This window comes from Orycteropus afer, unplaced genomic scaffold (genome assembly GCF_000298275.1).
Source record: "Orycteropus afer afer isolate SDZICR_OR568_19922 unplaced genomic scaffold, OryAfe1.0 scaffold00118, whole genome shotgun sequence".
NCBI lineage: Eukaryota > Metazoa > Chordata > Mammalia > Tubulidentata > Orycteropodidae > Orycteropus > Orycteropus afer.
In genome coordinates, this window is record NW_006921705.1 from 8270034 (window position 1) to 8286769 (window position 16736).

Genomic DNA, 16736 nt, shown 5'->3' on the forward strand with positions numbered 1-16736 from the left:
AAAAAAAAAAAAAAAAACACCTTAGAAATAAACTTTTGAGCCATTATGATCATTTAAGGGAGGAAGATGAATGCAAGGATGCAGGGGTGGAGGGGAAGACAAAGCATCCTTATGGACAGGAAGACATTAGCTAAGGCTACTTGTTATAGTTTGAATTGAATCCCAAAAAATATGAGTTATAAATTCTAATCCCTATACCTGTGGAGGCAATCTTCTTTGGGAATAGGGTTTTCTCTGTTATGTTAATGAGGCCATATCAGTGTAGGGTATGTTTTAAACCAGTGGCTTTTGAGCTATAAAAGAGCTTATTAGGCACTGAAGAAGCAAGCACAAATGGAGTGGCACGTGGAAAGCACCAAGAAACACCAAGAAGGAGCCTGGAGAAACTGAGATAAGGATTTTCCCCCACACCTGAGAGAAAGAGAGCCTTCCCCAATAGCCCTGAACTGGGAGAAAACATATTTCTGTTTGTTAAAGCCAGCCCCTGGTGGTATTTCTGTGAAAGCAGTCAAAGAATCTAAGAACTACTCCTGCTGTTATCACTACTCTTACTCATCATCATATGGATTTTCTTTGACCTTTGGTTTATCTTTCTTTAGTTTATAGCTGGGGACTCTCTTGCTAGTGGGTTGGGAGCTTAGCTGCAGCAGCAGCTGTTACTACTTATTGAACACAGACATTCTGCTAAGTGCTTTACATGAATCAGCCCTGCTGAGTAAGTACTATCAATACCCCCATTTTATGGATGAGGAAACTGAAATTCGCATCAGTTTGCATTTTGCCAAAACTCACATAGGTAAAAAATGACCAGCCTAGATTTCCATGTTGTTGTTGTTATGTGCCATCGAATCAGACCCGACTCATAGCGACCCCTCCTTGGGTTTCTGAGATGGTATCACTATGGAAGTAGATTGCCCAACCTTCCTTCCAAGGAGTGTTTGGTGGATTTGAACTGCCAGCCTTCTGGTTAGCAGTCAAATGCCTTAGGCACTACGCTACCAGAGCTCCACATACACATTCTAATTTCATCTTCTTAACCAATGAGAATGATATTTTGTTGAGAGCTTCTGGTTTCCTTAATTTCTCAACAAAGTTAAAGTCTATTCTTCCAAAAATGTTCTATGATCAATAAAGACCTTATTCCTATGAGCTCAATACCAGAATATAGACAACTTCAAGACCACCTTACTGGCAGTAAAAATAAAAGAAAGGGAAAAATAAATGTAGAAGTGTCTAGGAAAAGAATGCAAGCGACTCAAGCCATAAATGGCAGGTACTCTACCTACAAACACCATTTTGAATATTACTTCAAAATAATTGAATTATAAACTCACACAGTCTGTAGCATTAACTTCGATGCCAGCATCAAGTATCATTCGTACAAGAGCTTCATTCTGCTTTGTCTTTGATACCTGTAACAAATGGCAAATACAAGAGAAGTTCGTTTAAAAACATTTTCTCCACCTTACATCTGAAACTATCTTAAACAATTAATTAATAGGCTTCATTTTAATCTCAACACCCAGTACTCCTATGCATTATTCTTAAAATGTCCCCACCTTGTCAACACGCAACCCTCCCCTATCAATTAGTGAAAGCTGTGGTTTTCTGGAGGAGCCCTGGTGGCACAGTGGTAAAGCATTCTGCTGCTAACCAAAGGCCAGCAGTTCTAATCCATCAGCCACTACATGGGAGAAAAGTGAGGCAGTCTGCATCTGTAAAGACTTCAGCCTTGGAAACCCAATGAGGCAGTTCTATTCTGTCCTAAAGTGTCACTATGCGTTGGAATTGGCTCAACAGTGATGGGTTTGGTTTTGGTTTTGGTGGTTCTCAGAGTGCAGTCCTGGAATAACAGCATCAGTACTTGGGAACTTATTTTAAATGCAAATTACCAACTTGGCCGCAGACCTGCCAAATCCTACTAAAGATGGAGTCTTTCTCATCCTGGCTCAAAAACCTTCAATAATTTCCCATTCCTCTGAGAACAAAAATAAACTCTGCGAATGGCCTGCAAAACCCCATACATTTCAGCCTCTGCGTGCCTCCCCACCCCCCGTTTCATTCTACACCTCCTGACTCACCTTGTCCCACCCTGGCCTTTTGTCATCTTTCATTGTGACTGGGCTCCCTCCTGCCCTACAACAGTTGCACAGGATGCTCACTATCTAGAAACTTCCTTCCTCCCATCTTTGGTCTATTCATCTTTCAGCTCTCAGCACAAGCACTCTTTCCCCAGGAAGATTTCGCTGACCTGCCTGCCCAGGTAAAATCTCTCCCTTCTAGGTTCTCATGTACCAACCATCTTCTCTGTCTCCACTGCTTTGTGGTGACGTGTTTGTGTCATTATCTGATTAATAATATTCTCCCCCACCACACACACCCTTTAACTCTCTTGAGGAGAAAGACTAAATTTGTTTGCTCATCACTGTATCCCTAACACCTTGCACAATGCCTGGCACACTGTTGGTCCACAGCAAGTATATTATGAATCATTAAAACAAATGAAATCTGCTTTTCCTCCCTAGTCAGCTGACACTCCTAGCACATGCTGTGGGAGGCTTCCCCAGCATTCTGTTACTGAGAAAGCACAGCTCGCTCTGTTCGCGTGTCCTCGCCCTGGAGTCCAGCTCCTTTATTTTCTAGGAGTCCCTGAGTGGTGCAAATGGCTAATTCACTCAGGTTCAAACCCACCAGCCACTCCTCGGAAGGAAGGTTGGGCAATTCTACTTCCGTAGTGATACTGCCTTGGAAACCCAACGAGGGGTCACTATGAGTCGGGGCCGACTTGATGGCACATAACAACAACAACAACAACAACTACCAAAAAGGTTGGAGGTTCAAATTCAGCCGGAGACACCTCAGAAGAAAAATCTTGTTGCCGGGAGGTAAACTTTAAACCTTACACCTGAAACCAAAAATCTCCCCTGAGGTCTCCTTTAAACCAATCAGTAAAGAATGTTTGCCTTGAGCTTAGTGGTCTTTTGAAGAGCTCTCTTCACCGGATCAAACTGACAACAGCCAGTCAAAAGGTCAAACAAGAAGTTCAGGGAGATGTGAGTTTATGCTAATGGAAGTGGAACAATTTGGAAATGGAGGGTGAAAAGGGTTGTACCACTTGAAGAATATAATCAATGTCACTGAATTGCACATGCAGAAATTGTTGAATGGGTGTATGTTTTGCCGTGTATCTTTTCACCAACAATTTAAAAAAGAAAAAAGGAAGAAAACCCTAGGGAGCACATTTCTACTCTGATACACCCTGAGTTGGAATCAACTTGACTCCAACTAGTTTTTCTCATTTGTTTGCTACAGGAAGTTCCCTCCAGTTGATTCTCTCCTCATTCTTTCCTCCTGTGTCAACTTCCTAACTGCCTTTCTCCTCCGGCTCCTCCCTAACGTAAGTCAATACTTTCTGGGCTCTTCTCCCCTAATTTTCTCTCATGCCGACTGGTCCATGGCTCATCTATATTTTCAGGTCCCATTAATCAATAAGGTACAAGTGCAATTAGAACTGGGGATATTCATTCCACTTAGTATAAATACTTATAGTGTTTTTGCCTTTGTCTAAACATTGAACCATCTTAAGATCAAGGTTGCATGTCAACAAATTCTGAATGAACTTGCTAATCATATCTGTGATTTTGTTGTTGTTGCTGTTGCTCAGAATTTGAAAAAAGTCTGTAAATAAATGATAAATTTCCCTACCCTGAAGCTACAAACATTCAAATGCTATGTACTAAATGCCCTGAGTTAGCAGTTAACACACTTGATTGCTAACCAACCAAAAGGTTGGAAGTTCGATTCCACCCAGAGGCACTTTAGAGGAAAGGCCTGGCAATCTACTTCTGAAAGGTCACAGCCATAGAAACTTCATCGAGTATGATATTTTTCTGACTCACATGGGGGTCACCATAAGTCTGATTTTACTTGGTGGCAACTGGTGGGTGATATGTACTAAATGCACAGTAAAGTTTTCAAGCACTTTTCAAGTTATAAGTAGGTTATATGTTTATCAGTGAATTATAGTTTCTCTGTCTCTCATAAATATGAACATTAAAATCAACATTGTTGTTGTTGTTATGTGCTGTCGAGTCAGACCCAACTCATAGCAAGCCTTTGGGTTTCCAAGGCAGGATCACTATGGAAGTAGATTGCCCAACCTTCCTTCTGAGGAATGGCTGGTGGGTTTGAACCTCCAGCCTTCTGGTTAGCAGTCAAGTGCCTTAGGCACTGTGCTACCAGAGCTCCTAAAATCAACATTAGTGTATTTAATTACATTTCCTTAAATTCTGTAGCATATTTAATACCCAAGGAAGCAATAACATCTCCAGTTGGTAGGCTTTCTCCTGGTGCTTCCATTACCAGGGACAACTAACGTCCGTGGTCTATTAGCTAAGTGAGGGAGCATGGTTATTTGACTGGAGTGAATTACAAACATGGTGGAAGTGACCACAAGGGGAAACAGAAAGCAAAAAGTAGATGAGTCAGTGCAAACCTGTCACTCTGCTTGAAAATAAATAACCGATGCTTCAGCATCCACTCAGAGTATGACTGCAAGCCTATAGCAAACATGCTTTTCAAGAACATTTCTTCCTGTCAAATATTCATTCAAGCATGAATAAACCCATCAAGGTGAAAGATGGGCCAAACATTCTGTATAAAGATCTTCTATGTTTTCAAATTCTTGGGATCTGTTCTTTAACTCACAGCCAGGGTGGGTCCTCAAAAATCAGAAACTCAGAAATAAATGGACATAAACCTGAACTCTTCTTACAAAAAAAGGAGAAAGAAAATAGCAGAAAGGGAAATTGTTGTCAGTGTTCAGGATTTTTGTATTTCCTTTAGAGATGATTTGTCATCAAAATTAATTTTTTTTCTAAATAAACCTTGCACAGATCATCTTACTTACTGATCGACTACTTTTGCTACCTTTCCTCTTCCTTTACTTCAAACATGTATGTTGGAAATATCATTTATAAAGTACAAGGGCTTATTTCATTCTTATTTCTTCACCAACCAAACAAAACCTGATGAGTCATGCTATTGCCGTTCTCTGTTTGCTCTAACATGAGCTGTACTTACCATGAGGAAATACCCAATAAGCAGAACAGGCATTAAGAGGATGATGAGCAGGTAATCAAAGAAAGTAAATCTTTTCTTCACAGCATAATGCAAGCAGGTTCTCTCTTTCTAAGAATTTAAAATAATAAGATTTTTTATTTTAAAAATTCTCACTCCAACTTTCTTATTTTCAGATAACAATATCAAAAAGTTTAACTGGTGCTTTTTTTCACTAGCCCCTCTTTCTGTCAGGCATGTCTGATCAATAAACTCTGTTTTCCCATTGGCCAGAATATTGAACACAGGCCTATTTTAACAAAAGCCATGGAAGGACTACAGAAAGACCCAAACCAAACCAAACCCACTGCCGTTGAGTCAATTCTCACAGCAACCCTTCAGAACAGAGTAGAACTGCCCCATAGGGTTTCCAAGGCTATAAATCTTTCTAGAAGCGGACTGCTATGTCTTTCTCCCATGGTTGGTGGGTTCAAACCGCCAACCTTTTGGATAGCAGCCAAGCACTTTAACCACTATGCTACCAGTCTCCTTAAAGAAAAACAGTAGAGGTGAAACATACATTTCATAAATCATCTAAATATGGATTCTCACACTCAGTTTTGTTTTTTTTCGGGGGGTGGTAGGGTGGAGATACACTGAGATATAAACATAGCACTGAATTTAGTATTAAAAACTATAGCTACCCCTTTAATTAGCTCTGGTGGTGTAGTGCCTAAGGCATTTGACTGCTAACCAGAAGACTAGCCGTTCAAACCTACCAGCCACTCCTTGGAAGAAGATTGAGCAATCTACTTCTGTAGTGATACTGCCTTGGAAACCCAAGGAGTGGTCTCTATGAGTCAGATCTGACTTGACAGCAATAAGTTTGGTTTTTTGGTTTTTTTTAATTATCTATATCATACAAGTCATCCATTTTGTTGTTAGTGCAGAGGAAAACCTTAACCGCATGGCAATTTTTGCATGTGCCTGCTTGCATACCGACAGTGCTAGAAGAATTAAAAAGACTCCTTTTAATCCTTTAAATATGTGAATGCTTACCAGGTGTTGTACTTAAGCTTCTAGGAATTACGGAGGATGTGAAGCCCCAGGGCCTCATAATCAAATAAAGGTGGACAAAAATATACACCAATAAATACAATGCAAAATAATCTGTGATAATTGGAATACCAAGCACATCAATGAGAAAAGAGGCAGAGAGAAAAGGTTAAGTCCACTTGGGGGAAGGCACAACTCTTAAATAAGTACATGTTTTGTTTTTCTAAATATAAAAGTACATATGTCTCCTGTGAAAAATTTAGAAATTAGGAAAGAATACAAAGATAGGCTTTAAAATCACATGTTATCCAACAGCCCAGAGTTAGTTGTTGACATTTTTGTGTGTTTTCTTTCATTCTTTTAAAATGAATATTTGGGGAATTTAAAAATGTAGGATCAAATTGCATATTCAAAAGCCATATTCTGCATTTTTCATTTAATACTTAAAATAGGTGCTTTGTTTATGCCATTTAATATGTTGAAACATATAATTTAATGGCTACATGGTTTTGTATTGACTGGAACTACTTTATTTAGCCAAAACCCACCTGTTGGACATTTCAAGTTTTTAACTTTTCATTTTTATAAATAATACTGCCTTAATATCCTCATTCATAAAACTTTGTCAACAATTTGTTGAGCATAAATTTCCAAAAATAGATTCTCTGGCATAAAATTTTAATGCTTTTTTGTAAGATAGTGCCAGCAAGATAATAATAGTTTATACTTCCTCATCAGCACTCGACTTTCTATTTTAGTCCTGGTCAACTTGGCAGCATAAAGATATAAGATTTTTTTAAAAAATTAACTTCATTTTCTTTCCATTGAGTCAGTGTTGTTTATTGGGCACACTCATCTGAATCACCAGCAGAGATTTTAGTTTGTTTTTAAGGCATTTGTTGATTTAGTACTTCTGAAAATAATTCATGAATAATGACTTAAGAAAGGAGAAGGCACTGGCTCAGCTTATCAAAGTACAAAGATTAGTTTTGGGAAAAACAGAAAAGATTACCTAAACATTAAAAGGACCTTCTTCTGGAGGTGACAGAGAGAGAAAGCCTCGCCCTCGAGCTGGCACCCTGCATTCAGACTTCTAGCCTCCTAAACCAAAAAATCCAAACTCACTGCCATCAAGTTGATTCTAACTCATAGCAACCCCTGTTGGGTTTCCGAGGCTCTAAATCTTAGGGTAATAAATTGCCCCATCTTCCTACCAAGGAGCAGCCAGTGGGTTTGAATGCTGAACTGGTTAGCAGCCAAATGCCTATGCCACCAGAGCTCCTTAGCCTCCTAAACTGTGGAAAAATAAATTTATGTTTCTTAAAGCTACCCTCCTGTATATATCTGTTACAGTAGCACTAGATAGCTAAGACACACAAATTAATGTGGTTTACACTTTACCCTTTTAATTAGCAGAAATAAAATATTAGATTATATTCATTGTTCAGTAATATTGCCAAAAAGAGCTCTGGTGGCATAGTGCCTTAAGGCATTTGACTACTAACCAGAAGGTTCGAGGTTCAAACCCACCAGCCTCTCTGTGGAAGTAAGATGGGGCAATCCACTTCCTTAAAGATTTACCACCTCAGAAAGCAACGGGGGTTGTTATGAGTAGGAATTGACTCGGTGGCAGTGAGCTTGGTTTTTTTTTTGTTGTTTCATATTGCCTGAGTATGATCCATGGACACCTGCATGGTAGTCAACCAAGGCACTTGTAACAAATCTCTAGCAGATTCCGGAGCACACTGAAGACAGAGCCACCGCTCTGTGGCCAGCTATGCTCAACAAAGCTCCAGTGCCAGAAGGAGGAAGACTGGAGTGCTTCCCTAAGACTCGAGGGTTCTTCTCGAACCTCTTCTAAAGCAATTATTTCTTGACCCTTTCAAAATATTCCCATCCAAATATGACAGAAATAGGACATTTCATCCATACTCAAAATATCTAGAACTCCTCACAATAACAAAATGGAGAAAGTTTCAACTTGTAAGGAAGAATCTTTAACTGCTTTTGTGTGTGTGTGTGTCTGTGTGTGTAAGAATAATTTTCCTGTTCCTTACAATTCTTTCTGCTTCCTAGACCTCCATGGAAATAGTCTAAGTACCCTGTTGTTTGTTATTGTTGTTATGTGCCGTCGAGTTGGACTCGACTCATAGCGACCCCTCCTTGGGTTTCCGAGGTGGTATTACTACGAAAGTAGATTGCCCAACCTTCCTTCCAAGGAGTGGCTGGTGGGTTTGAACAGCCAGCCTTCTGGTTAGCAGTCAAGTGCCTTAGTCTAGTTTTATTTCTTCATCTGTGAAAAATGGCCTAACCTTTGTGAGCCTCTGTTTTAATATAAGGAGCTCTGGTGGTGTAGTGGCTAAAGTATTTGGCTGCTAAGCCAAAGACTGATGGTTCACACTCATCAGCCATTCCATGTGATAAAGATGAGGCAGTCTGCTTCAGAAAAGATTTATAGCCTCGGAAACTCTATGGCGTTCTACTCTATCTTATAGGGTCTCTATGAGTCACAATGAACTTGATGGCACTAGGTTTGGTTTGGTTTGGGCTGTGCTAACAATTTGAGCAGATCACCACTAACATCTTTTTCAACTTGACATTCTTTTATTCTGTGTTCTTTTATTCTATAACCAAACTATATGATTAATTATTTATCTTCTGGAGATCAGGACCTCAAAACACTAAGTGAAAATCTATTGAAATAGCAGAAGGCTGGTATTTCTTTTCCAAAAAATCCTTCCTGTTTACTTATACAACAGTGAGGAATGGGAAGGGAAGAAAGAGAACAAAGGGGAGAAGAGGAATGAGAAAAAGGGAAGAAACTCTACCTGACAAAAGCGTGAACCACCCTCTCCACAGTACAAGGACGTAACTGACCACAAAATATGCCTGCTGATTGAACTATGGTGTATAATGCTTTCTAGCCTAATAAAATGCCCTCAATGTGTGTCAATCTCTCTAAAGTAAGGTAGGTATAAAGATATTGTTGCTATTAGAAGCTACAAGCAATGAGAAAATGACATCCACCACTTTCACTGATGTAAGGAGATAGGAATTACTGTGGTCAATTACTCTCTCCGCTCAAAAGTCATCGCCTCACCTGGTTTTTGAGGTTCACATTAGCGTTTCTTCTTAAAAGGAAGGAGACAATTCTCAAATGTCCACGCCTGCAAGCGCAGATCAGGGGAGTGTCTCCATTAAAGCTATCTTGGATGTTAATATAGTTGATGTCTTCCTTTGCCCAGCGCCACACTTGACCAAAATCATTCTGATAGGCTGCCTGGCAGATGGGCTGAGTGGAGAAAAACAAATGCAGATTTTTAAATATATGCATAATTAAGCCATCAAAAATAAAATAGTTAAAAGTTAAGTGTTTCCAAGTTGCGATACATTGCTTTGAAGGTTGACTTTCTGTCTTCCTTACACCCAGCCTTTAGTCTAGAAGAAGCATAGCTCACAAGGGCTAGGAGTCTCTTCAAACTTTTCTAAATTGTTTGGCACACAGAAATATTTGTTGAATGGATGAATAAATGGATGAAATATTGCAAATTCTACTCACTAAGGAAACTAGGTATTGTGCTTCTAGACAGATGGGCTTGGCAGAAGAGCAGAATTAACTAACGATAAAATAGGCATATTAGGATAAGTTTGGGGCAGGCCTTGAAAAGCTTCAAGTCAGAAACTGTAAGCCATCAAATCTTTTAACATGTTATCTTTATGAAGCAAAGAATTTAGTTCTGATGTCAGCTGTCACCACCCAGAATAGCCCACCAGTACTTTTGGTGCCTGAAACAACAGTTCAAATGTCTTTATTGTACCTGTCTGTTGAATTGTTGTTGTTGTTATTTGCCATCGAGTCGGCCCCGACTCCTAGCGACCCCTCCTTGGGTTTCCAAAGCAGTTATCACTACGGAAGTAGGATTGCCCAACCTTCCTATTACAAGAGACTTATTTCCATTATTCTCTTCATCCATGTAATATTCTACACCTTCCAAAAACAAGATGGTCTAAAATGGTGATTCTTAATACTGGCCGCATTTTAGAAACACTCAGAGAGAGAGCTTTAAACAACTACCAGTGTCTGGGCACAACCCCACAGTAAGTAAATCCGAAACTCTCCAAGTAAAGTAACAAAGACTGCCTTAAAAGAATCACATAGACCAGGTGCATCAGTGAGCCCAGGGTGACTGCCTTGGAGCTCTCCCAGCTGATCCAGAGGCATATTGTCATCCTCTCACATTATCTGCAGCCAAGCAAGGGGTGTCCTATCAGCACATCCTTCTGATTCCCTCGGTTTCCTCTTCTGTAACATGGGGGTCATAAATTACCTTACAGGGTTGTTGTGCTTATTCTACAAATATTTCATAAGCATATATAGGGGTCCAGGTCCTAAACCAGGAACTAGGGGAGCATGGGGGAACAAGACCTTCATAGCCTCTGTCCTCAAAGAACTCAACATAGAAGGACAGATTTTAGATCGACGACACACAAATAAATTATGTAATTAGCTACAATCCATAAAATGCTGACTATAAACGACATTGTAAAAACTTTGCAGAGCCCTATGGGAGTTTAATAGCAAAGCCTCAGCGAGCCTCATCTTGTCCACATTCCTCTCTCTGCTAAAGCCCTTCCAGACTTCTCTTCATTTTTTGAAATCCCCCATCCTTAGCCCCTTGCATCTCTTCCTCTGCCATTACTACCCCACTCCATAAAATCATTTCCCTCTTTCTAGATACTCACTGCCATGGAGTCGGATCCTACTCATAGAGTCTTCCTTGGGTTTCCAAGGTGATATCACTATGGAAGTAGATTGCCCAATCTTCCTTCCCAGGAGTGGCTGGTGCGTTTGAACCGCCAGCCTTCTGGTTAGTAGTCAAATGTCTTACGCACTTACACCACCAGAGCTCCTAGATAAATAATCATTATTCATCCCTCAGGCTGAATTTTCATTTTCTCCCAGAAGTCCATCCTGCCTCCTGTTACTCAGTATTTCTCCTTCACAGCAGCTTGCATAACTGAAATTATATTTTCTTATTTATAATCATTTGTTCTAGGCTAGCCTGTATCAGGAGGGGTTTGAGGCAGCACTGAGTGAGGGAGGCCCTGAATTTCTGAAGATAAACTCCTAGTGGGGAGAGGCCATATCCATTTGATTCACTCCTATATTCCTGGTACATACTACAGCACTGGCACATGGTAGGCAGACATTAAATATTTTTATACTGACTTCAATGAGATCATGCAGAAAAAAAAAACACTAGATGGCACATGGATGGGGCTAGATTTATGGGAGCTGTTTGTATTGCTTATTACATCATCCTTTAGGTTATAAGCATGTCAAACTTCTCCTGTGTGCCAGCCACAGGTGCAAGGGAAAAATCTCTATATAAAAAATACATTATTCTTAGCCATGTGAAATTTATCTATCAGGTGGGGAAATAGGACAGAGAGAGAAACAATTTTAAAGGAGTTTAGGCTTGGCATAAGCACCGTTAGAAAGGGGGCAGACCAGTGAGTAAGTTGAATGGGCACATTTGCTAATCAACTCATGTTTTCTAACAGCTATATATCACAATGAGTGAGCTATGATGTTTTTAAACCCAAAGGTCTACTCACAAAAGAAACATCCTAAAGGAAAGTCAACTCAACAGCAAATAGGAGGCAAAGAAGACTCGTGATAGGAAATGAGCAGTTACACAAACCACTTTTCCTATTACCCTTCTGTGTTAGTTGCCTTCGAATTACCTTTGACTCATGGCTACCTAATGTATCATATAATGAAACATTGCCCAGTCCTAAGCCATCTTCATAATCATTGGTATGTTGAGTTGGATACAAATATTACCCTTTACTAGACTTTATTACCAATTGAGCAAAGCAGTGTCTCTGGGTGTCATCTGGCTGATGTAGAAAGCCCTGATGCAATTTAAAAAAAGACCTGAAGTTGAAAAATTGGGTTGTAGTTCTGGTTCTCCTACTGACTCCCTGCGTGCTCATAGAAAATTCACTTCCTCTGCATGCCTTAATGTTCTCAATCATGAAATAAAAGACTGAGGCAGAAGTCCCTTTGGGTTCTTACATTCTATGACCGTCATGCTTCTGGGCCTCTAATCTCTCTCCAAATGACACATCTTCCACATCATTGCTAGGGGTCTCTGGTAGCACAGTGCCTAAGGCATTTGACTGCTAACCAGAAGGTTGGCGGTTCAAACCCACCAGCCACTGCTCAGAAGGAAGGTTGGACAATCTATTTCTGTGGTGATACCACCTTGGAAACCCAAGGAGGAGTTGCTATGAGTTGGTCTGATTGGATGGCAGTGAGTTTTTTTTTGTTTTTGTTTTTGTTTTTGTTTTTGTTTTTCCCTATCAGATATATATTAGCTTTATGGAAAAACTCTTTCCATTGTTTTGATTTTTTTTTTTTTTAATTTCACCACAAACAAGTGAAAAGTTTCCCACTGGTAACTACTAATTACAAACCAGATTTTGGAAACCAGTGGTCTCCAATGCAGAACAGAAAACAGGTTGACACTTTGTTTTCTAAAAATTGTAAATTACATTCCACCATTTAAAAATCAGACTATTTTACATACTAATCTGGATTTCCACTTTCTCCTAAAAAATTGAAAGATTTGATGACACTGAGTCTGCATTCCCATAGGACACCTAGTTATTTGTTTTAGTGGCAGTGACTTCCATTCTCTACAGTCCACACCACTCTATTACACTCCACCTGGTCTATTTCACTCATCTATGTTACCTGCCTGGGGGAAGACTCCAGGAAAAAACCCCCTCTGGCTGAGCTCATCAAAATATTTATTGACTGTTAATTAAAAAGAGGAAGGGAAAAGGTAAAGAGGTATTTTTTTGGCAAAAGCTATTCAGTGCTTTTAAGTGCTTTCTCAATCCCGCTTAAGCAATAACTAACATATTATGCTGATCATAATTTGCAATCTTCCTTAGGCTTCCTATATCTTATACATAGAGTTTTTGTTTTTGAAAAGTAAAGTGTCTTCCTGACGCAGTTGAGAAACACAAATGATTTGATGCATAAATTGTAGGAACACCTAAAATAAGCCTCTGCTTGATAGACTCCAAATTGTCACTGGGGGCAGCCCAGTGCTGCAAGAGCATTGACCGCCTGCTGACTGAAGGGAAGTCCAATAGAAATATGCTAGCTGACAAACTGGGAAGGAGAAAGAAGAGGGAGCTGTCCACATGCGTTGAAGGAAGAGCTATGAATTCATGTTGGCATCTGTGGTTTCTTGAACTTAGAAGAAGAATGCTAGGTGTAGAGGAAAGCAGTCAAGAAAATTGGGAAACTGTCATGCTGATTTTGTCCCCTAATAATCTCAGAATCCTATCTATCCTCATTGACAAAGTTCTACTTCAGGTGCTTGTAGTTTCTCACCAGGACTATAGAAAAGCCCTAGCTGGTTTCAGTTCCTCCCACTTGCCCCATCCAGCCTCCAATCCATGCTCCAAACCACAGTCTCAAGTTTCTGTCAGGATACCGTGCTCAAGCTAACACCCCCACGATTCTTCAAATCCCACACATTCTGTCTTTCCATGTTTATCTCCTACCATTCCTCATGTGTAGCCCTGATCTAAGTAAATGAAGGTAGGAATTTAGGAACAGCTATCTCCCCAACTAGACTGTAAACTACGTGAGGAAAGGTTTAGTGTCAGTACTTGTTAGCATTGTATCCCCAGCACCCAAAGAAGTGCCTGACAAATCTAAGCATTCAAAATATTCTTAATAGATAAATACCAAAAAAACAAACCCACTGCCGTCAAGTTGGATCCGACGCATAGCGACCCCTCCTTGGGTTTCCAAGGCTGTATCATTACAGAAGTAGATTGCCCTATCTTGCTTCCCAGGAGTGACAGATGGGTTTGAACCACCAGCCTTCTAGTTAGCAGTCAAATGCCTTAGGCACTATGCCACCAGAGCTCCCAATGGATAAAAAAGTGAGTGAATAAATTATGTCATTTAATCCTCACAGCAATCCTATAAGGTAAGTAGTTGTCTTGTTCTCATCCTATACAGATAAGACTGAAGTAGAGGGAAGTTGGTTTTATTGCCTAAGGTCACAAAGCTAGTAACTGACAGTGGCAGGAACTAAATCAAAGGGGATTACAGCAGAATCCAGACATTATTGTTGTGTACCTCTGAGTCAATTCCAACTCATAGTGACCCTATAGGACAGAGGAGAACTACCTCATAGGGTTCCCTAGGCTGTAATCTCTCTGGTGGCATAGTGCCTAAGGCATTTAACTGCTAACCAGAAGGCTGGCAGTTCAAACCCACCAGCCACTCCACAGAAGGAAGACTGGGCAATCTACTTCCTTAAGGGTTTACTGCCTCAGAAACTCAAAGGAGGTTGCTTTGAGTCGGAATCAATTCGATGTCAGTGAGTTTGGTTTTGAGTTTAATCTTTGTGGGAACAAATCTCCAGGTCTTTGCCCCTGCTTAGCTGCTGGGCAGGTTCAGACCACCAGCTCTTCAGTTAGTAGCCACGTGCTTACCCACTGCACCACCAGGGACCCTTGAATCCATACATACCTGTTGCCATGAGTTGATTCAGACTCATAGTAACCCTATAGGGTTTCCAAGGTTATAAATCATTATGGAAGCAGACTGACACACCTTTCTCCTGCAAAGCAACTGTTGTTGTTGTTGTTGTTGTTGTTTGCCGTCGAGTCGGCCCCGACTCATAGCGACCCCTCCTTGGGTTTCCGTATCACTACGGAAGTAGGATTGCCCAACCTTCCTTCCGAGGAGTGGCTGGTTGGTTTGAACCGCCAGTCTTCTGGTTAGCAGTCAAGTGCCTTAGGCACTATGCTACCAGAGCTCCCAAAGCAACTAGTGGGTTCAAATAGCCAGCCTTTTGATTGGCAATTGACTGCCTTAACCACTGTGCCATCAAGGCTCCTTTGAATCCAGACATACCTCCTCTAATTACTTCAGGCAATTTGAAAAAAAGCCTTCAGAGTATCTTCTGGGTACAAGACTATGCATTTGAGACTTGAGACTGCACCCAATATTAAGTTACAGTCTATTCTCAGGATACTAGTCAATCCTTTTCCAACCTGCTCGAGTCCAGACCCTTCACCCACCAGACATATATCCAGATCTCTTTTTGCAAACTGATCTAGAATTAGCAATTATCTGCCAAGAGGAAGTGGTCCCCTGGTGACACAATAGTTAGATCACTGAGCTGCTGACCAAAAGATTCAAACCCACCAGCCACTCTACTTGTGAGAGTGGACAGGGGGAGAAACATGTGGCAGTCTGCTTTCATAAAACACAAGGCCTTGGAAGCCTTAGTTAAACCAAGAGGTAAAGAAATAGTGATCAGCGAGGTTACAGAAGAAATCAGAATAACCTATTTCCTGACCTCCCAATCTAAAATAACCATCTCCTAGCCCAGGCATTCTCTATCATAACACCTTTCTTTATTTATTTTATTGCACTTACCATTACTGATATTGGGCTTAATGATCCCCATTTCTTAGATAGTCAGGTGTCAATAATTTTTGTCTGCTTTCCAAAGCCCTCTCTATGGTCCATACTCTTCTGCATACTACTGCTTCTTTGATGAGGCCAATCTCTCTCTCACTTCTGTGTCTACCTACTTGCTATTCTTAAAAAACAAAGCATTGCTATCAAGTTGATTTTGAGTCGTGGAGACCTCATGGATTATACAGTAGCAGTGTTCCATAGGGCTTTACAGAAGCAGATGCCAAGCCTTTCTTCTTTGGAGCCACTGGATGAGTTCCAATCTATAGCCTTTAGGTTAGCAGCCAATCCCAAACCACTTACACCATCCAGGGAACTCTTAAGCCTTTCAGATTTTACTGTCCTTTAAGGACCAACTCAGGGGCCACCTCCAAGAAACTTTTCTTGACTGCTCTCACCTATGGCAAGAATTATACACTGCCTCAAGCTGTTCCTTGGCCTTTTTACAGTGAGTTAAGTCTCAACTCCTTAATTAGGTTGCAACCTTCCTGAAGTCAGACTTCTATAGTGGTAAGCACCTAGAACATGCATAAAACCATGTGATTAACATACTGATCCTCCTGACCTGCCTGAGGAGGTAAGACTGGAGAAGGAGTTGAAGTTTAGAAGATAACTTATGTGAGAAATAGGTCAGTACTTTAACTCAGTGCTTCTCCATTCTGGCTAAGCATTAAAACTCAAATCCAAAGCCATTGTATTAGAATCAATTTCATAGCAACCCTATTGGACAGAGTAGAACTGCCCCTTAGGGTTTCCAAGGCTGTAAATCTTTACGGAAGCAGATAGCCACATCTTTCTCCTACAGAGCAACTGGTGAGTTCGAACCATCAATCTTTGGGTTAGCAGCTCAATGCTTTAACGACAGCACCACCAGAAAAAATATAGGTTCAGGCCACCTGACTCAGAATCTCCGGGCATAGGATTGGGCCCTGGTGCTATTTAAAAGCTCCCCAGGTGATTCCGATTCCCACTAAGGGCTGAGTATCCCTGCAAAGATAAAAGAAACTAGCCCCATACTTAAAGTAAAGCTGTAATGAAACATCACAACTCTTAAGTTCTTTTTGGTTAAAGAGCATTCAAAACTCTAGAAACTTGG

General features: G+C 40.5%; 1 protein-coding gene across 1 annotated transcript in view; it reads right to left on the bottom strand.

The window, feature by feature from the left end:
- The window catches only part of ANKRD22 (ankyrin repeat domain 22), a 21893-nt gene extending 12445 nt beyond the window's left edge, over positions 1-9448 (bottom strand). Inside the window, exons 1-4 of the mRNA XM_042781418.1 lie at positions 9215-9448; positions 6206-6262; positions 5083-5190; positions 1335-1412 (exon numbers count right to left, since the gene is read on the bottom strand). Coding sequence (XP_042637352.1) covers positions 1335-1412; positions 5083-5190; positions 6206-6262; positions 9215-9448 — 477 coding nt within the window. The remainder of the gene's footprint in view (positions 1-1334; positions 1413-5082; positions 5191-6205; positions 6263-9214) is intronic.
- Positions 9449-16736: the final 7288 nt, after the last annotated feature.